The following is a 22,221-nucleotide window of genomic DNA, read 5'->3' as shown; positions in this document are numbered from 1 at the left end:
ACTCTGCTGTAATATAAAAACACACCAATATTCATATCACTCCCCATATACATATACAACATACCTCAACATATGCTTATGCAAGAAGGAATGGCTAGTATAGTAGTGTTATAGGTGCAAAATGGGGAATGTAAGCATAGATTCAAAAGTCTTGAAAAAATGTCTCCTTTCATAAGGTGGGATAAATATTAAAAAGTCTGTATTATACTAGACATTTTGTAACCCTTATTTTTAGTGATAAGAATAGGCTCACATGTTTTATTGCCTACCCTAAAATTTTTAAAAAATGATTCTTTAATTGGCAATTTTAAAACAATACATGAGTTCTGTGCTCCTTAGTCATTCATTCTCTCCAATATAATTCATTTTGATGGTATCCTTTGGTATGTTGTTTTTGTTACCTTTCTTTCCCACAAAACAAATAATGCAGTCAGGCTTATATAATGTTTTTCATATTTTCCCATACTTTTTAAATTTTTAAATGTATTTTAGGTATACATATGACTAGATTAATAATCACAAAGTGAATTGTAAAATTTTAAATTATGTTCTAAATTGATCAACTCATGACTGTATTTTTTATCCAGAAACAAGTTTATAAAAGTAAAATGGCTTCATTTGTTGTAATTTCAGTAATATTATCTATGCTAATTTTATATTAACCTGTGCTTTGAAGCACTTTGTTGTTGGTTTTAATGATATTGAATTGCATATTATTACTTCAAAGTATGGTCAAGAACTAATTCCTTGTACCTTCAGGTTGTTTTTTTCCCTTTGCTTTATCTATAAGACTAAATGATAATGATTGAAGCACAAACTATGACATATTCAGATCTGCCCTTGTAAGTTCCAGTTTCTACACACAGTGCTTGAAGTGTTTCAAGTTCCTGAGATGGGGACAGAATATCTACATTGTAATCTGTTGTTGTGAAGATCGATGGGTTATGATGATATAATTAAGTCTGTCTTACTAAATTATTGCTGCCCTATATACATAGAAAAAGAATAAATTATCAACCATCTAATGAAAGAATGTAATTTCATGAAAATAATTCTGGGGACCTCCATAAATCATGACAGCAAAGCTAGAATGATTTCCCACCAGGACCCTAAGGTAGAATTTATATTTAATTTATTGCATACATTTTTTTAATCTACACATAGAATATTTTTTCTATGGGATTTTGTTTTCATTTTTTCCGGCATTGATAAAAATCAATATTAAAAAGTTGGCTCAGCAGAAAAGGCCAGTTTAGGGACAGGGCCTTTTTTTTTTGTTTTTGCTAATACAAAACTATTTTTAAATGTACATTTATTATATTTTAAAGGTTGTAATGCTTATTTAATATAAACTTGACCCAACTACATTTATTATTTTTTCTCCTTTCCATTTTGAGAGTTATATTTCCAAGGATTTTCTTACATGCAAAAAATTTAGCTGAAACAGCTCTCAAGTAAATCACAAGCAGGGGACTAAAAGTCAGCATTCTCTCTCCATTAAAAGTTGTTGATGTGGAAATATGAAGTGGCAGCCGTGGCAATATGCGGACTGCCATGATGACGTCTTCGTAGCTCTGTGTTGTATTTATACACATTTTAAGTACATCTAGATGTATGTATGTGGAAGACATTGTCCTCCTTCATTTGTAGACAGTTATTGAATGCAATTTGCCTCTTGCCCCTGTAGTTCGTTCTTTTGTCACTATACTTGTCCCACTGCAAGCTCAGTAGTATGGCACTCTCTTAGCCATAATATTCCCACAGATTCTTCCCTCTTACAGACAGGACCTTAGGTACTTGAAGTAAATCCAGTTGACAAAATAGAGCTAGTTTAAGGAAAGTGGAGAAATACGTGCATTCTAGAGAGACTTTTCTCCAATTCAACCCCCTTTCAATGCAGAATTATGCAAACATTTAAATCTATCCCTATTTGTAAACAATTTGAAATATATCCTTGGCGTCTTATAGTATTTAAGGACCAAATTGTGTTTGGTGAACCAGGATACTAATTACTTACCATCATATAAAAATTCAGTCATGAATTGGTCTTTTGTCTCCTCCTTCCCCCAACAACCACATTCTATATACAAGAGGTATGGAAAGGTGAAGACATTTTTTCCTTAATTACAATCATGAGCTTGTATCATTCGAGTAAAATGGAAACAGCAGGTACTCTTCTGAAAAACAAACAAATGTCCATGACAGCTTCAGTAGATGCTACAGATTGCACATAGGGGCCTTCAGCCGCAATCAGTGGCATAGCTGTGCCAGTGCTGTGGACTGGGGTGTTGGCGGGTGCTGCTCGACACCTTTGGCCAACTTCTTCCTGAGCCTTCAGCTGACAGTTACATGAACAGATCATCTGAAGCTCAGTAGTGGCACCTTTTCTGTTTACTGTGAGTTTCTTTCCTTTATGAATTTATTATTAATGTGCCAAATTATGGTTGCTGTCCCAGAGGTCTTAACATCATTCATCATCTCCTTGTAGATTGAAATAAATCTGACTCTTTTGACATATCATTCAGAATTTCTTGATGCTGCCAGCCACAATGCAATGCATTTCCTTTGATCTAGTGATTTTTAATTTATTTCAACCCTCATGAAATTGCTTTATACTCTGAAACTACATTTCAAGATAACGTCATGTGTGAAATTCACTGAAGTTTTATATTAAGGAAAAATATTAATTAAAGACCAAACTTGCCCATATTAGGTCAATATTTTCAAACAAAAGACATTATTAAGCAAAGCAGGATGGAGAGAATGTAGTTGTAAACATAAAGCAGAACAAGAAACTGAATATATGAATAAATAATAACTATATATTTAAATAAAATACACAGAAAGTATACACACACACACACACACACACACACACACACACAAAAGTATCTTGTGTCATACTTTGTCAATAGAAGCTGACACATCATTTATTGCTGCCATTGGGTATTGTTAAAAAATGTCATTTGCAAATAAGGACAGGAGTAAAGGTTTCTGAAATCTTGTCATACCTTGGGATACTTCAAAACTGGTTATGTCAATTGGTAACTTCTAAACAAGTGTGATGTTATAAAATGATTTGATTCATGGCTTTGAAAAAGCGAATTTCATTTAAAAGACTGAAATAAAAATATTTTGACCTATTTATCTTAGTTTTTTAAAACATAATTAATGTGTCTTTTTTAACTATAGAAATTAATATAGCTTTAAAGGTCAGGTTGACTATTAATGGGCATGTCTTTTTAAAAAATAAGTAGAACACTTATTATCTCATATAAATCCATAAGTAGGGTAAGCTTCAGAGTTGAGTGATTCCATGGCTCAGAAATATCAAAGATGCCAGATTGTCTTAGCATCTGTGACAGGCAGTCCACGTGTTGTTCATCTTCAGGGTTCTTCTGGTCACAGTATAACTGCCCATTGGAACTGGGGAAAGCTGTGCCCTGTGTTTCATGCATTAGGAGAAAAAGAGAGAGAAAGAAAAGAAGTGGGGAAGAGAAGGGAGAGAGCTAGTAAGGGATGTCTTCCTTAAATATGAATGCTTTCATTTAATCTGGTTGAGCCAGTTTAGAGTATATGTCCATTCTGTGATCAGTTAGAATCACCAGGAAAATGCTATCCCTTGATTTGTTTTGAGCAATCAGAATCTATACTCAGAATGAGAAAGTCATAAGTTTCCTTAGTCACATGGATTGTGCGAAAGATGGATGGATAGTTGAGCAGAATTGGGATTCTTTTCAGAGGAGGAAGAAAGGGTGATGAGTAGTCAACTGACCACACCCTACGCAGTCCCATTTTATCCCATTTCTCTTTCCTTGTGATGGACTTGAGAGTCCAAGAGATTTGGTAATAGCCTTACAATTTGGCAGCTTTATAAAGAGTACAAAGTGTCCTGTGGACCTGAGTTGGAGTCATGATTGTCTTGTCTTCTAATTATCTGACTTCAGACAGGTGAGGTCACTTCCCTGTGCTTCTGTTTTCTTACCTGTCAAAAAGCTGAATGCTACTATATGATTTTACTTTCCAGTCTAAGAAGCATTACCTATTATGTTCCATTATTATATGCACCTAGTTTATAGAAACTCTTTTGGGTATTATAATCTTCACAATATCTTTCAGGGAAATAGGGCTCTGTTCATGAAACAAATTACCAGTAAGATTTTCATGTTATTAGAGCTTTACAATAGAGTAAACTATACTTCACAGTTTATTCAGCTCTCTTGGGCAATTAGAATATTCTTTGAATAAAAATAACTTTTTGGTTGTGTATTCTCTGTATTAGAAGCTTACAGACTTCCTTTAAACTTCTTTTAAGGACATATTTTTATTTATTTTATGTATTTTTAATTTGGTTGTCTGGTCCACATAATTTACCTTTCCTGTTTCTGAGCTAAGCACTCTTATAAACAAAATGTATGTATTTGTAGTGCCTGGCCCTGTACCAGTCAATTCTCTGCAAGGAACATCCTTTGAAAATAAGATTTTCTTGAACTGGAAGGAGCCTTTGGATCCAAATGGAATCATCACTCAATATGAGGTACTGGGAGAACAAGAAAGTTCATTGAAATGTGGATCAGAGGAAAAGTAAAAGGAATGGTTAGAGGGAAATAAGGAGGGAAAGGAGCAAGTGTTAAGGGACTAAAATCATTATTATTTCTCTTGTTTTAATTTGGCATTTCTTGATTTCAAAATTTAGCATCAGAGCAAATATTATATGGCACCTAGAATTTTCAAATGCTTAAAGTAAATGTATGTTTTTTGTGTGTGGTTGTTTCATAAAAGCAGGATTGGTGTTTTTCAAGCAGATTTGATGATGGTTGTGAAGCATGAATTTTTATAAAATTGAGAAACTTATTTCAGACTGTGATTTAGGGAAGGCTATTGAATGTCAGTTTCATAGTAACAGATTAATAAGAAAAACTAAAACCTTATGTACACTTGACTATATTTGAACTTGGAGTATAAATTATCTTGTTTTTAAATATAATATTTTAAAGGAAAAAAGGGATCATTTTGATTATACTAATGTGTACTTATATTCTTGTCAGTGTTAAAGCATAAAATACTTAAATTGCTAGTAGCTACAGAGTGTGTCCTGAGATCAGGGATCACTAGTGCAATCATATAATCTGTGACTATATTAGCATACTTGAATACTAGTTATACATAATTTATATAACTTGAACAAAGTATAGATTAAGTTAATTAAAAAAACTATTTGTTGAACACATCTGTATATCATATGAATTAAAATACATAACCATAAGATTATGTATTCATATCAAGTACATTAATTAATTTTTGATAAAATGGATGTACATTGGTCCAATCAAATAGATAGTAGATACACATATGAGTATAACCATATAAAAATGAGAAGGAAAAGAAGTGAAAGGAAATGTGATTCCCTCCACAGAGATGCCCCTGAATTCTATCTTATTTAAAAGTGTCTATTTAAAATTTGTTATGACTAATGTTGGATATATAATAGGAAATGTATTTCCTAAAACAGGTTAGCTACAGTAGCATCAGATCTTTTGATCCCGCGGTTCCAGTGGCTGGACCTCCACAGACTGTATCAAATTTATGGAACAGTACACACCATGTTTTCATGCATCTCCATCCTGGAACCACATACCAGTTTTTCATAAGAGCCAGCACCGTCAAGGGCTTTGGGCCAGCCACAGGCATCAATGTGACGACCAATATCTCGGGTATGCAAATGAATATAGAATTGGATTGTGTTAGTATGTCACAGAGAATCACAAATACATTGAGTACAGTTTGTTTCACTTATTGAATCTTTAATGTAGTTATTCGTGATTGAAGGCACTTGAAATAATTATTTGAATACATTTATTCTTGGTTATATGTCCAAAGCTAGTTTTAATTGACAGTGGTCTTTTTAAAAATTGCTTTATATCTTTATTAGAAATCTTTCAAAGTTCATTGGATATGCTAATGGGCTTATAATTATTTTGAGGAGTTATTAATTATTACGGTATCAGATCTTTACTGTAAATGATTTTATCAAAGAATGGTAGATGATCTGTGCCCTACTATTTTAGTACCGCATAGCTTGTCTTTCTGTTCCATTTTTACTGACATTCTGATAATTTTAAACAAATATGACCTTTTATTTTTCTTAGCAATCTCACATAAATTCATTTGCATTTCACAATAGCAATGTTAGGTTGATAAACAAATACAATTAAAATTTTATTATGTTATGCTTATAATTTCATTGCTTGCATTTGACTAGATTAATTATAGATGTGACTACTTCAATCAAGTTGCCAATTAAACCTTTTTAAAATTTTTTGCCAGGAATTAGCATTGTAAAATGCCCCAAATCTACTCCAGCTTATGTAATGCTATATATTATTTGTCTATGATTAGTAAAATGAGCCTATATTATACATGTAATGAGTTAAAATTGACAAATATCTATCAATTAATATATTAAAATACTAATTTTGAATTTAAGTCCAAAATTGTATTTGGAAGAGTTTTGAATATAATACAAAACTTTAAAAATTTATATCATGAAAAATTAACTATTCCAATATGAGTGATGGTTTTGTTAAAATATTTATTTTTGCCCTGGCTTGTGTGGTTCAATGGATTGAATTCAGGCCTGCGAACCAAAGGGTTGCCGGTTGGATTCCCAGTCAGGGCACATGCCTGGGTTGCAGACAGGTCCCCAGTACGGGGTGAGTGAGAGGCAACCACACATTGGTGTTTCTCTCCTTCTCTTTCTCTCTCCCTTCCCATCTGTCTAAAAATAAATAAATAAAATCTTCTTTTAAAAAAAAGAGCATTTAAAAATATTTGTTGTCACTTTGCTAGAAAATGTGGCCTGATTATATGATGTAGTGAGAAATGTTTTCTACACTCTAGAATTAGCAGTGGTGTTGTAGATGAATAAGATCTTTCAACAGAGATGCCTACAAAATTTTCATAAACTTGTGAAGCTGATAGCATTGAACAAATGGACATTATTGAGAGCCATAATTTCTTTCAGTTCTGACACATATTTTATTGAATAGAAAATTTATAATTAAAGACCAAACACCCATTTAGCGTTTTCTTTGAATTATTTATTTTCTCTTTCACTTAAAATAACCTACATCCATGGGTACTAGGATCCAAACTTTAAAAACTTGGTACAATCACTATATCTTAGGAACACATAGTAGTCAAGCTCATGCTGGTAAAATATATGTTTGTGATTCTAAGAATCACTTGAACTTTTAAGTCATTAGGTCACGGAAAGCATCTCCTCTCAGGTAGCCTTTACCTCAGTTCCTGCCATTTCTTTCTCCACATCTCCATTTATAATTCCATAACCAGGACACTCCCCATAGTCTCACTGTTACCACCTTCATCCCTTCCCATCTTTGCTTATTTCAAGGTCTCAGGAAACTGAAACCTAAAGCATTTTCCCAAAGTGTTTGGAGTGTGTCACAAGTTGCCAAAGTATTATTTAAATTTCTACAGCTCTTGGCTCCTATCTTTTTCTGCTTTAGGTTTCCAGGGTTTGCATTCACTGGTATATGCTATTCATCAAAATAAGTATTAAGTTGATATTTTCCTCAGTCACATCATTTATTCAGCCTGACTTGAGATTTATTCCTGCTAATTGATTGAAACTTTTTTTGTGTGATTAATCACTCATCAGCTCCAACTTTGCCTGACTATGAAGGAGTTGATGCCTCTCTCAATGAAACTGCCACCACCATAACCGTATTGTTGAGACCAGCACAGGCCAAAGGGGCGCCTATCAGGTAAGAGGTGGGGGGAAATGCAATAGCTAAAGGAAAAAAACAGCCAGTAAAAGGGTTGTTTTCTCATAGTTGCTTAGAAGCCAATATACTGAGTGGGTCATTTCTATAGGGAATCATTTAAAAAATTACTAGCAGAAGCTTTCATTTCTCTTTAGTATTGTATTTGTTTGCTTTTCATTTGGACTAAGCCTAAGGATAGACTTATAGTTAAGAGAAGAATTCTAAGGGGATTGTTGAGATATTCATGAACTCAATCATTCACCTCTCTGTGAGATTGGATTTAAGAGTGTTGCTCTTTTATTTTTGTCTCTAGTCCCATTTCATTTCACTTCCTCTGTGGATATCTATGGTATATGAGCTTTGAAGGTATTTGTCATAAATACAATGAGAAAATACCTCCTGTCCAATGCATTAAATCATTATGAATAATTTCATATGAATGATTGAAAAATAGGAGGCTTTGAGGAAATAAAAGTAGAATATTTATAATGAATGTAGCCTGTGACCTTTTAATTCCTGAATTATCACTTATCAGAAATTTCCATAGTAAATATTAAAATTCACGTTGTATTTTCTTTATCTTTCCCATATTAAAAGCCACCATATTTTCTTCATCTTGCATAAAATTATGAGCCATGTTTTCAGGGATTGAGTCAAATTATTCCAACCATTTTAGATACATATTTAAAACTGATTCAAGTTTTTATTAGGAATTTGTAGCTTTTTTTGTGGATACTTTTGTTTTCATATTTCTACTGAGAAATACATCTAAACTCAAAAATCAGTGCAGGTATTTCATAATTAAGTCATCTCAAGTTGTTTACATGTTCATTAAAAATAAAATTTATCTTTATTTTATATGTAGAATAAATGCATTTGACCTTACGAGCATATACTAACCATTCAGATAATCCTATATAACTACAAAAGAAGAAATACTTTTAATTAAAAAATAAATTGATAAAAGACCTTCAGTTTATAAAGGAAATTCTCTTAAGTCTCTCTGGCTAAAATGCATGGGACTACTACACCAGAGGAGAAGAGAGATGACTGAATACACTTGTAATATAAACACTTAGAAACATTCCTACTTGAAAATGCAAAATAAGTATGCAGTGCTATTCATGAGTCAATGATCTGTGAGTCTGATTGCAGATCCAAAGGAGAAAGAGTAAAGCCCTGCATTCAAAATCTTTTCCTAGTGACAAGAAATCAGGATCATTCACATGTCCCTACCTGTGATAAAATTTACTTTGTAGGTGTTCAGTTCCATTACTGCTTTTTAAATGAGCTGCCAGGTACTGGCATTTATTTATAAGAGTTAGACATTTGAGTGAATTCAGCTTTACTTAATATAAGTTGAAAACACAGTGTATATTTTTTCTGCACTGTGCTATAACATGCAGGGCTTGTTATATATAAACTCTGTATTCGTTTGATCAATGTATTACACAAACATTGACTGGCCATGGATTATGCGTCAGGCACTGTGCTAGGCATTGTAAATCAAAAACAGAATGATCACAACAAAACATGGAGCCAGTGTCCATGTTTGTCATGGGCGATCAGCACTGCCTGCAGCCTGGTAAATACTTTGCTTATAGCTGGTATTCACAAAATTTGTTGAATTAATGAGCATGTTATCAATGACACATTTTTAAATCAAATGCCTTTCTTCTACTTTTTTTTCTTAACACAAAATTTTTAGCTGCTAAAAATCCATATAATCTGAATTTATGGTAGTATAAAAACAATCCTTGATAATCATACATTCTCTTTCTTTGCCACAGAGATGCACCTCTTTGTATCTATTGGAAAGACATCTGACCTTTTTGAGATTGAGCCCAGTGTCTCAGAACCCCCAATTTTATACTTTGGAGCTTAGGGTTCAAATAAATTTGAAATCTGTCAAGTATTACAGATTTCTTTATGTAGTAACATGAAAAAATAATTAAATGATATATAAACAAATTAAAAGTATTTTAAAAGAATGTTACTACCAGGAAAAAAAGCTGTTTTCCAACTGATAATCTTATCCATCTTTTCCATTTTTAATTTTTTATAATGATTTGCACACTGATCTGGTACCACCCAAAGTGTGGGCGAGGTGGCAGAACTGGACTGGTCTAGTCGGGCAGTTGGGCCTCGGATGAGCATTGCCTCCTTTGCTTTTGGAACCCTCCAGTCAGGTAGTCCTGAGTCCTTTCCTCTGACCACATTCCTGCCTGCTGTATTGCTAACCGGAGCCTTATCCTGCAGTTTATATGGTCTGGTGCTCTTTTTTTATTTGTTAATGAGAACCCAACTTTATGTAATCCATTTTCAAAGCACTGCATTTATGTTCTTGTACATCAAATTTTTTATTGGATCCTCATTACTATTTTAGGTTCTTGAAATTCTTTTACTTTCCATCCAATTTCTTCTTTATTTATGTCAGTCTATCAGAATCTCTTCTGTGCTAATGCTTGTTGACTTTTCCACTTTGTCTGTGACCCATCTCCTCCCCTCCCAACGAAAGCCATACTTACATACCACCTAGCCAAACCTCCTGAGAGCATCCATCTGTTAGCTTTGTTTGCTATCATAGGCTCTAAATACCAGGTTCTATCTTGCCTTATTTGACAGCATAACTAGCCTCTGCCAGACTGCATTTCACCCTCTATTTATCCCATCTCCAGTGAAATATCTAATTCTTTCTGCTCTGGTCTTCCTAATGTCAAGCAAACTGCAATTCCAAAAGCCTCCATCATAGCACCTGTGAAATCCTTGTTGGGAAGAGTTTGTCCATCAATGGTTTCTATAAATTCACTCAACCAGTTAGATCCACTATGTGCCAGGAGCTGAGCTGGATACTTGGAATAGAAATCCACATAAGGTGATTTAGTATGTGCCCCCAACTGGTTAATTACAAGGGAGGTAAAACATGGTTAAAAAATTGACCTTGTTAAAGTCAATGCCAGGATTTTGAGCCTTGTTATTCAGAAATGAAGAGCAGTAAATGTGATGCTAACCGAAATGATATTTAAACCTTTACTCTGGATCATCAAATGCTGGCAATGGGGCAACACAAGCAATGGTGTCTGAGATCTTGGGAAGTCTGTTCACTAGAGAAATAGTAAAATATTGGTTCTGGGGAATTTCTCCTGAAGCTTTAAGGAGACATTTTAGATCAAAAAATGAGGAAGTGGCCCTGGCTGGCATAGCTCAGTGGATTGAGCTCGGGCTGCGAACCAAAGCATTGCAGGTTCGAGTCCCAGTCAGGGCACATGCCTGGGTTGCATGCAGGCCATGGCCCCCAGCAACCGCACATTGATGTTTCTCTCTCTCTCTCTTTCTCCCTCCCTTCCCTCTCTAAAAATAAATAAATAAAATCTTTAAAAAATGAGGAAGTGTAAATTGTATGAACTTTGTTATGTGATATCACTAAGAAGAAGTACAGGCTGAAACTATAGTTGGATTCACAGAGAGTTCAAGTAGTAGTAGTTGAAAATTCATGGCAGGCTGTTATAGGTAATTTTGTGTTGAGCTTCAACATTTTTAAGCATTACATCAAGAAAAGTATCTACAAAATGTATAATATCACTTTCTGAGCTAATGTCAAAATCCCTTTCTATATTTTCTTACAGTTGTACAAAGCAAAGAGAAATTATATGATGAGATGTCATTATTTGGTTTCACAGAAACTAAGAATGACTACATTCCAGGTTTAATAACATTAGATTATAGTGTAGCAAAATCATTTTTGTTTTTTTAATATAAGGAAATCATATTTTACATATTGAGTAAAGATTCATAATGCCAGTATATTGATTTTAACTTAATCATAGAAATATTTTAAAATGTAATTAAAAGAAATGGGGACTATATGAAATATGGGTAGAGTGAATAAACTCTTCAGGTGACTTTGGAATATTTTAAATTGCTAGAGTACTGAGCTCAAATAATATTTAGATCTAGCTAGAATTAAGTACCATTATGTAATTAGACAACCAGAAGGATGAAAAAGCACAGGCCCATTTCATGTAATCAGTCAAATCAGTTCCAATTTGATTTCTCTTTCCTTATTTTCTGCCCTTTATTTAATTTGTATTGATATATAAGGAAGTAGCAGGAGAAAAAGAACAGTTCAAAATAAGTGGAAGAATAGGTTGGGGTACAGCTTGCTCAGACAAATTGGACAATGAAGGGAAAATATATTATTTTAAAAATGAATGTAACTACTTTGAGTTTAAGCCCATCTCAAGTTCAATGAGATCTCTCCCCGAGAATAGATTTCACTTTTTCTTCCTTCACTTCCCTCCAACATCAGCAGTTTGCTTTGCCCATTGAAGATTTGAAGAGATGAGCTATTTTTGTTTGAAGTTTCTTAATTTGCAATATACAACTATGGCAATTTAATAGAATTAGTTAAGATGGAATGTGTGCATGTATGAGTTTATCTATATACTTTTTATCTGTATATGTATATTTCAGCAGGACATGCAAATGTACATCATACAGATACAAATTCTAAATTGAAAGTGAATAGAAAAAAATACTAGGTTTGTTTAATGTGGAACATGTCAGCTATGATTTTTTTTCTCTTGAAGGGCTATCATTATGTATTTCCAGTATTTTTAAATGCAGGGGATGGGGGTCTATGGGAACTTAATAGTAATGGAAAAAAACACAATAAAATAAATTATACCAAAATAAAATAAAATTTAACAAGTACTCCTCCATGGACCACTCAGAGAGCATGTATCTTTTTAATAGTGTGTCTAAGAACTTACAAACCCAACTTGGAAGAGAAAGAGAGCATGATGCAGTACAGGTAATTTCAAATAACATAGACTTCCGCTTCAGTTACTAATCTAAATCTGAAATTCTGACATTAATACAATTTTTACACTATTTCTAAGGGAAAGAACATAGACATTGACCTACCAATTTTTTTGCAATATTTTAATAGGAAATGGGAATTTGAATAATTAAGGAGAAAAATATTTGATTTATAAAACTTCTTTCTTAACCATAGGAAGGTTTTCTGTTTGTAGGGATAACACAGTTTATATTAAATTAGAATTTTACACCAGTTTCTAAGCTGGTATAAAATTTAATTTTTAATTGTCATAGAGGCAGATTCCATCTCTCTTTCTCTCTCTTTCTCTGTGTGTGTGTGCCCCTCCCCTCTCTCTTTCTATTCCTTTTTATAGAAGTTTACTAAAGGAAATATTCTATTTCTGCTGGAGATCCATTCAGTAGCAACTGTTTTCCCTGCATTGAATGAGCATATTTTCCTGGAGGCTCAGAGTCAAAATGCAGCTCTACACACAGCTTATTCATAAGCAATTTATTTGGGACCACAAATGCATTGTCTGATAATTTGCAGGAATTTTGAAACACAATTTTTAAAATTGGTTAATAATATATTAACAAATATGTTAATATATGTTAAATATATTGTTAATACATGTTAAATACATGTAATATAATATATGTGTTAATAAAGTCAACTTCCTGGGGTATACATTTCCTAAAAATGTTTGCCTAAAGAATTCCTTACCAAGGAAGAATATTATTAATATACCAGTTTCATAAATTAATAAAAATACATTACCAGTGCCCAGGCAGATCTTTATTTTAAAGTTGCACTTTTTTCTTTCCTCTGTAAAATAATAGCTGTTATAGAAAAGTTTAAGACATTTAGGAAAGGTATTGAAAGTTTTAGCTAGATTGGAGCTTTAATAGGCCAAATGCCATCTGTTTCTATGATTTGCAACACTTTATTATTAACAACTCTAGAAGAAGGAGGCAGCTCTATTTTGGTGGTGAGGACAGATTTCTGTCCATCTGTGCCCGTATTGCAGCATGTCACTTGTGCTTTAGATCTGCATAGCTGCAAGCCAAAGTTGATGCCAGGGCAAGGTCAAGAGGTGGGGACTGCCTGTCAGCACGCTCTGTCTCTAACATTGTGACAACTGTGAACCGGTGCTTTCAGCTCCGCCCCGAGGCGGCCATTCTGTTGGGCCCTGGAGCTAGCTGGACCTTCGATGCTACCATTTCAAAGGAAAATATTAACTTTAAGCATTTAAAAATACCAGACAAGACACTTAAATCTATTATGTGTCTCTGGTTAATGTCAGGTTCCTTATTAGGATGGCTCATTTCTCAACAGTTAAACATGAGTCGAGTTCTATGCTGATGTTTTTAACTTTCTTGTTTCAGTTTTGTGATAATTACACTGGGATTGGAATCCATGTGAAATTTTATTTTATTGCAAAATAGCTGAAAACAAGAACACAGGGTGTTAATAAGACTGACCTTAAAGTCTTTTAAATGTTTCCTGTTACTGTTAAATGATTGTTTCTTCTTTTGAGAAATCCTAATATCTAGAACCTCTAAATGTGTGCTTTATTTTCTTTTTCCAAAAAGTGCTTATCAGATTGTTGTGGAGGAGTTGCATCCACACCGAACCAAGCGAGAAGCCGGAGCAATGGAATGCTACCAGGTTCCTGTCACATACCAAAGTGCCATGAGTGGGGGTGCACCCTACTACTTTGCTGCTGAGCTACCCCCGGGGAATCTTCCTGAGCCTGCTCCGTTCACCGTGGGTGACAATAGGACCTATCAGGGTTTTTGGAACCCCCCTTTGGCTCCACGCAAAGGATACAACATCTATTTCCAAGCAATGAGCAGTGTAGAGAAGGTAAGCTTTCTCCAGGATTTGCTTTTTCACTGCCCTGAGGAAATGCTACAGCTGAGTGTTGTGAATACTCAGTAGCATTTGTCAGTTAAACAAAGGGGGGAAATTTGGTGTGTGCGGGGGGCTGTTGTGCCCAGGTTTGAGTCTGGCTCCATGTGTTACCTTGCACAGGATTCCTGTCTCCTAGTAACTGCTTCTACTTGAACCTTCTTCAGGAAAGCCCGCACGGGCAATTGTGAGCAAAGTGATTTGAAAAGGTGGGTGTGCTGCTGACACTTGAGCCCCGGTAAATACGGGGAATTGTTCTGCCTTTGCTCAGTAGTGGCACACTTCAGAAGATTAAATTTACTGCAGGATAAACAGAAAGTATGCTCCACAGCAGGCTAATAAACCCTTATAAACTTTCAGGGGGTACAAGCCAAATAGTAAATAACAAGTAACAATCCTCTGATTACACGAGGACGCCTGTGGTATATCTGACAGAACCCAAACAGAAGGCTGCCTGGAGACCCTGAGTGCGGTGCCATTCGAGGAGTCTGTTTTCTGTCTCCCTGGTTGCCCCTCCTTTTCCCATTTTGGACACAGTTGTTTTTGAGGACTGCCGCTGGTCCCAAATGAATATTGGAAAGGAAAACACAACAGGGAGTTAGAAACAACCAGTGGTTCTTTATGTGGGGAAATAACCTGGCCTTTCATGCTTCGTGCTGTTCTCCGTGAAGGATTTTCTTTCCTACAACTTACTTAATTTTTTTCTTCAGAGAGAGATAGGAAAAAAAAGTTGAGAAGAGAAAATGTCCACAATTCAAAATCCAATAGGAGGAGGATATTTTTGTTGACTTGTAACTGGGTAATTGAGTCCCTGAAGTGAGTACTTGATATCTAGTTGCACTGGTCATGTTAGGTCTTGGAATAGCTTAAGTGGAAGACACAGCAATCCGTTTACATTTCTTCAGGGACCATGGGAACTCAGAGTATTGACCAGTTGCTTTTGATGAAAACTTTATTTTTCTCCTTACCCTAAATGGTTGGCTTGCAGAATATGGCAGAGAAAAATGCCATAGCATCTTCTAAAATGTACCCCAAAGCCAGAGACCGCTCATGGTTGCAAATACTCTCGTCATTTTCTAGCATATTTCCTCATAAGAGGGAGTCTTTAAGGGCAAGTCAGCTGCCCACTCCCGACCTACACATCGTTCTCTACCACTGGCTCCTCAAAAAAGAGAGGACTATAGAAGTTAATATTCCATTCTGGACATGAAGGTTACATCGTGGTAGAAAGCATACTTCTGTGTTTGGATATTCATTTTTACAGAGATGAAAGATTGCAAATTAACTTTTGTCATTTGGTGTATGGTTTGAGAAGAGTACTAATAAATGCATGTTACTTATATAGGGTTTTCTCTGGCATTCTTTAAAAGCATCCTTATGAATTTTATCTTTAAATTGTTACTGTGTCTCCATGTGGTATAATCAAAGTACAGAGTAGCAACAATGTATCTCACAGTTATCCTGGCAAAGAGTTTTAAAATTGACATGGTTCCTACCAGCGGAGTCTGGTAATCCCGATAGAGTTAACAGCAATTGCTTTTAGGAAATCAAAATCTCTCTGGGCTTTATGGGAAAGTGAAATAATCTCTTACAGTTTATTATGAAGGCCTTAGGTCACAATTAAGGGATAGAATTGCATACTTTCATTTTTAATTACTGTTTCTCCCTCAATGCTTTATTTTGCTTAATTTAAAAATAACACATGCTTAAGAGAAAATGATAAACTCTTGGTTTATCAATATATAGAACTACTCCCAATGAAATTATAACTGCATCTTAAAAACAAATAGCCTCGGTTTTGTTCACTGGCTTTAACATCTTTATCAACCACTTATATGTTTAAAGGCATAAACTGAAAGAAATAAGTCTAAGAGTTGTACCCATAAAAGTGTGTTCCCCTCCTAGTGCCGCCCCACAGCATTTTTTAAGAGGAAGAGAAAAAGAAAAGATAAAAAATAGAATCTGTAATAACTTGCCCTTTCCTATTTCTATGATTTCCTCAACCCCTTCTGTCTAGCAAGAGGGGGAAAATCATCACCAAGAAAGATTTATCCCCAAACAGCTAAATTAAAAAGAAAAAAAAGGATAAATTATGTTGCAACTATGATGTAATTTCTTGAAGATCTTTCTAACTGCTGTCATGTAGCTCTTTAGTCATGCCAGGCTCTGAGTGAGAGCATGTAGCCCTTGGCTTTAGTCCAGTGTACAGCCACGAGGAGAAAATGAAGTTTCTGTTGGGGTCCGATTTGTATTAGCTTTGCAAACACTTTTTTTTTCCTGATTGTTCATAAAGTACAAAAATGCAAATAGAATGCCATTATACTTGTCCCAGACAGGATAGCCTGTTTCATTACAAAGTGAGAAAGAACACCTAAATCTTGAGAAAAATGTTAAATTTTTTTTAAGTTCTTATTTTACATTTAAAAATAAAAGATATCTGAGAATACATATAAAAACATTAAAAGCTTCCTTAATACTGCAATTTCATTCTTTAAACCTATTTTATAGTCCCAAATTGATATTCAAAGTAGTTATAGTTTATGAAATAGGAAACATGTATACACTGACAATTTTCTTTCACTTTTACTCCATCAGGAAACTAAAACACAGTGTGTTCGAATTGCTACAAAAGGTAAGAGGTTTGCTTTTTATTTTTTTTTTTCAAATTTCATTCTCCTGCTTTCTAAAATGAAAGAGCTTTGTTCCCTGCTTCCAGGATAATTACATGTGACACGTCTATTACAGAGTATTTGTAGTAGGGCCCAGTTAAACTGCCAGTCAAGTCCTCTGACTCACTTGGGTGTCTTTAACACATAGTGGGGTGCTAGTTTCCATCCTCTAGGAATTGACTGGAGCAATCTTGTTATGAGAATAGGAAGGATTTAGAAGCCCTTAGAAGGGCTTATTTCTGCCATTAAGTATCAGAAAGGTCTTGTGTTGCTGATCAACCAATGTATTGGGAAAAGCTCAGCAACATCAGTTCAAATTCACAAGGTGCTTGTTTAAAAACCTCTGTTACTTTCTGGGGTAGGCAAAGGTTAAAAGAACCAAGCTAGTCCATGCATATGGAAGAGTGTAGGTGTGGAGACTCGTCTTCATCAGCAGTGCAGTTTCATTGAAGATGCTTTACTTTCTTTTTAACCTAATTTTTTTAAATCCAGCTGATGCCAAGAAATTAGATTTGTGATGGCCAGTGGCCAGGGCAGTTCCTGCTGACATTTCACAGCATAGTTTTGTTGCCTGACTTCTTTAGGAGAAAATATTTTCATCTTTGGATGGGTATTTAGAGTCCAGAGTGGGAGAAAATCTCCAGAATTTACTCTGTTTATAATCCTTCAGTTAAGACTTATATGATCATGCCAACAAGTGAGGGTGAGGGATTGGTGGACTTTAATAGGAGGAACAAGAGAAAGCTGTCTGCATGCAGTCGTGGGGCTCTGTGGAGGGTTGGCGCTCTGGATGGTTTTCTGCCAGAATTAGTATTTAGACATTCATGAGCAGGAGCTGATTCCGTTGGGGTGAAAATGAATGGCCATATTCTGTGTGTGCTGGCATCACTCTTTCCACCATTTTTCTCGTCCATCATCTCTCTGCTCGGTTGAGCATTTGCGTTGTACTCTTGCTTGTGAAGACAGTAAAGACTTTTTTTCTTGACTCATGAGAAGTAATAAAAAAACTTCACAGAAGAGAAAAAAATACACTTTTCAATTCCAATACCAAGATTCTTCATGATATTAAAAAAGCAATCCTTAATGGAGGGAAAGAGAAAATACACACAGAGGCATCTAATATATAAGAATTTATTTTATTCTACAAACAGCTTACAGATCAAGAGTTAGAGTGGAAATTTTTAGAAGATAATGGCAGAAAGTAATTACGTATGTATCATCTATGTTTTTCCAGATTTAAAATAAAGGTAGAAATGTAAAAGGGCCTTGCATCAGCCTCCAAAGAGTTTTTTAGATATGGTCATGTTGTATTTCTCTAACTGAGAAGAGATATCTATAAATTATTCTAAAATTTAAGGTTTTTGTATTTGGTTATTTAAGTATTTGCATTTACACAGCTATTTGTTGTTTTATCCCTCCCTTAATACAAATAAAATTATGAGAAATATCCTATGTGATTTAGACTGCAGGAGAAGTAAGATTATGGAAATTAAACGTACCATGTGGCACATAGCATTCGCCAGAAACTCAGAGGTAGTAAGGAAGAGTCTATTTGTGGTAGTTCCTTCTTTATTTAATAGTTTATTCCTGCTATACTTCTGGATCTCAGGTTGATGGTGTGGTTTAGTGAGGAAGAGAAGCAGACTCTGGCCCTGGACTATCTGGTTCATATCCTGACTTTGCACCTTACTATCGTTTAGCATTTGCAACATATTTAACTCTTCACTCCCAAAATATAAATAGTGGAGTATTTGAGCCTCTTTATCATTGTGAGGATTAAAATAGTTTTTATATATGAAGTACTTGAATAATGCCCTATATTGTGACTATTATATGAATTAACTACTAATTTTTCATTGTAATCACTTTGTACCTCCAGAGGACATAGTTTGTGTTATATAGTTATGAAGGAAATGTGTATGAAAATAAAACTAAATTTTTATGGGGGGAAAGTAAATTTTTAGTGTTTTAATCCAGATCTAATATAATTCCTTCTCTGACCGTTTAGCTTCTTTACACACTTATTAGGGTAAAATCAACTTATTGTCTGACTTCATTTGTACTTAACACCATACAAGTATGGTATACAAATACATCTTTGGTATACAAATTTTCAATATGAAAATTAAAAAGTTTCCTATAGGGTATTTTGAAGACACACTTAATTGACAAAATGACATAACCATACTGACTGGAAAGAGACATGAAGGAACCTTTTGGGCAAGGAACGGCTGAGCATTATACAGATGTAAACACACATAAGAATTCATTAAACTGTTTGTTTAAAATGTGTGTACTATATTGGTTTAGGGCACTGAATTTTCTGTGGGATGTGAAAGTATTTAAAATTCAAGAACAACTAGCATTATCATTTTGAAAAATTTGTGACATGTGAGACTTGTTCTACAAAATTTTCAATGCAATAGATTGTTGCCTTCTTGGAGCTCATACCTGATGGTACTAAGGCATAAAGAGGTGGTGACATTGGCCTGACCATTAATAGAGAGAGCAAATAATCAGCGTCACAATATCTGCATAAAGAGTGATGTGAATATATACTATGGGACAAGAGAAGGGGTGTTTTGGGAGTTATGGTCATTGTAGTTGAGATCAAAGGTTATGCTGTCTGATTCACATTTAGGTAAGAAGTCATGGAAAAGATACACATCCAAATGGAGTGGAAGGGTTTGTCTAAATTATATTGGATGTCATGAACATTATTCCCTTTATAAAATAGCATATCCAAAACCAGACTTGTTACAAACATATGAAAAGGAATTTAGTCACCTGTGTCTCTGGGAAGCAAAAAGGAAAATAAGTATCAGGAAAGGTTTCAGTGGTACATTAAGAAAACCGGTCATCACTGGAAAGTCACTGGTACAGTGTGGTAGGAGCACCATGCAGCCTGATGCTTTAGGCTGTTGATGTCGGTGTGCTCTCTATCTTTTTACATAACATGTACAACAGTGTTCTTAATCAGGATACACACACACAATTTTTTGTAAATAAGCAGCTAAGGGCCTTTTGAGAGAGGTGTACTGCAACCGCTTTCTTTTCTTCTTAAGGAAATTATTTCAGTGAGTAATAGATTTATGTTTAGATTTAACATACTGATCATGTAAATGTTATATAAATTATAATAAAATTTATTTCAAGGTTTTCGAAAGTATTCTATGGAAATATGCTTTATCGGTATTAAACTAATGAGAGATGCATGCCAATTAAAGTTTTATCTCATTCAATAGTATTTAGTATACCATCTCATTTTAAATTTTCTCAGTCATTTATGAAACCATGTACCCATTGACATAAAATTATTCTTAACATAAAGCAAACATTGATAAGAAATTAAGATATTGGATAAATCCCTAGAATAAGACTAAAAAACAAAACCAATAATACAAGATATTGACAAGATTATAATCTATTTATGTAAGTAGCTTTATTACATTATGAAACTATTTTGGTTATGTCCAGTTTCCCCCTCTTATGAATTTCTGGATTTTTTAGAAGAAAACCACTTACTTAAAATTTAATTTCAGAAGAGGTTTTTATATTGTTCAAATCTATTAAAAAATGTCTGATATGTTTATTGTTAAAAGCCATGAACTTGATAGAACAGAAAAATGTGTCATATATGCAAATTTACTTGAACATAGCATTTAAGGTGAAAGGGAGGGTTTTTTAAGTTAATGAATTGTGGCTGTATTCTATTATTATGGCAAACACTTAAGTTTCTAAGTGAAAAATGGATTTTATCCCAAAAGCCCATTTGTAAATAACCATTCTTTGACTCTCCCAATTTCTTTTGCACAGAGCAGTGAATGCATAGAACAAAGCCTTTGCTTTTATGGAACTTAAATTTCCCTAGAGGGAAACAGACGAGAAACAAATAAATACGTGATAATCAGATGGAGGGTACATTTTGGGGAGAGAAATAAAACAGTAAGGGGGTTAGAGAATGCTGGGGCATGTGTCTGGGGCAACACGATTTTATGTAAGATAAAGACTCACTGGTCAGGTGAAGGAAATGAAGGAGAAAACATGTGACAAGAGAATGTTCAAGGCAGAGGGAACGCTTGCAAAGACCTTGAGGAGTCTGTGTGCTTCGCTGCTAAGGAAAGTAGGCTCAGACCCGGGGGTGAATCAGATTGGCCTTGGCAATTCTCAAACTTCAACTTGAGTCAGAGTCAAATAAAGGTCTTATTAAAACAGGATATTTGGTCTCAGCTTCAGAGTTTCTAAATCAGTGGGCCTAGGGAGGGGCCCAAGAATGGCATTTCTAGCAACTTTGCTGCTGCTCCAGCTGGTGCTACTCAGGTAACCAACCACACTTGGAGAGCTTTTGATGTAAACAGCTCCCACGCACTGATGCCGATGCCTGGTTTAGGGTTGTATCTGTAACCCAATTCTGGCCACAGAGATCTAAGAATATCTCTTCTGTCAGATCTTCTAAGAAATAGTATTTTTTTTCTTTCCAATTCATAAAAGGAAAGATGGCAAGAATAATCTCCAACTCATCCTTCTTATCAGGGGCATTATTTTGTGAGAGTTTGTTATTTAGAAGTTCAGGGCCAAATTAGCTAAAAAGAGGAGAAAATCAAAGAAAACCATTAGCCTTTTATGAGCTGAGCTACTCACTGCTGGAACTTCTTAACCCCAGATATATATTTGCTGAAATTAACATTCTTATTATGAAGACCACTACTAGTGAGTAATGTATAACCTATAGCAAATGATGTCTGAACTGATGTTAGATTTTTACCCCTCTTAGGAAAAAAAAATAAAAATATCACATAACAGTTGCAAGTAAGCAATTAAAGTTCGTATAACCTAATCGTTACCAGTGGCATTTTAAAAACAGGCAATCTCCTGTTAGATATCAGTCTTGCACACCAGGAACACATTTGCTGCCTTGGCTAGGATCCTTGAGTAGGATTTATCCTCACCAGGCTCCAAGAGAGCTGGAAAAGAGGACCCTAGACAGTTCCTGTAGTAGCCATGGAAACAAGGAAATTCCAAACTCTAGCAG

General features: G+C 34.7%; 1 protein-coding gene across 4 annotated transcripts in view; it reads left to right on the top strand.

The window, feature by feature from the left end:
* Positions 1 to 22,221, top strand: part of PTPRK (protein tyrosine phosphatase receptor type K) — a 487,814-nt gene that overhangs the window by 381,370 nt on the left and 84,223 nt on the right. For all 4 annotated transcript variants that reach the window (XM_045842702.1, XM_045842700.1, XM_045842699.1 and 1 more), the window contains exons 9-13: positions 4,428 to 4,537; positions 5,513 to 5,714; positions 7,682 to 7,787; positions 14,202 to 14,475; positions 17,116 to 17,152. In XM_045842702.1, the coding sequence (XP_045698658.1) occupies positions 4,428 to 4,537; positions 5,513 to 5,714; positions 7,682 to 7,787; positions 14,202 to 14,475; positions 17,116 to 17,152 (729 nt within the window). The remainder of the gene's footprint in view (positions 1 to 4,427; positions 4,538 to 5,512; positions 5,715 to 7,681; positions 7,788 to 14,201; positions 14,476 to 17,115; positions 17,153 to 22,221) is intronic.

This window comes from Phyllostomus hastatus, unplaced genomic scaffold (assembly GCF_019186645.2).
Source record: "Phyllostomus hastatus isolate PE091 unplaced genomic scaffold, TTU_PhHast_1.1 phas_contig_40, whole genome shotgun sequence".
NCBI classification, from domain to species: domain Eukaryota; kingdom Metazoa; phylum Chordata; class Mammalia; order Chiroptera; family Phyllostomidae; genus Phyllostomus; species Phyllostomus hastatus.
The sequence above is the reverse complement of the archived record's forward strand: the minus strand, read 5'-3'. Positions and strand labels throughout refer to the sequence as shown.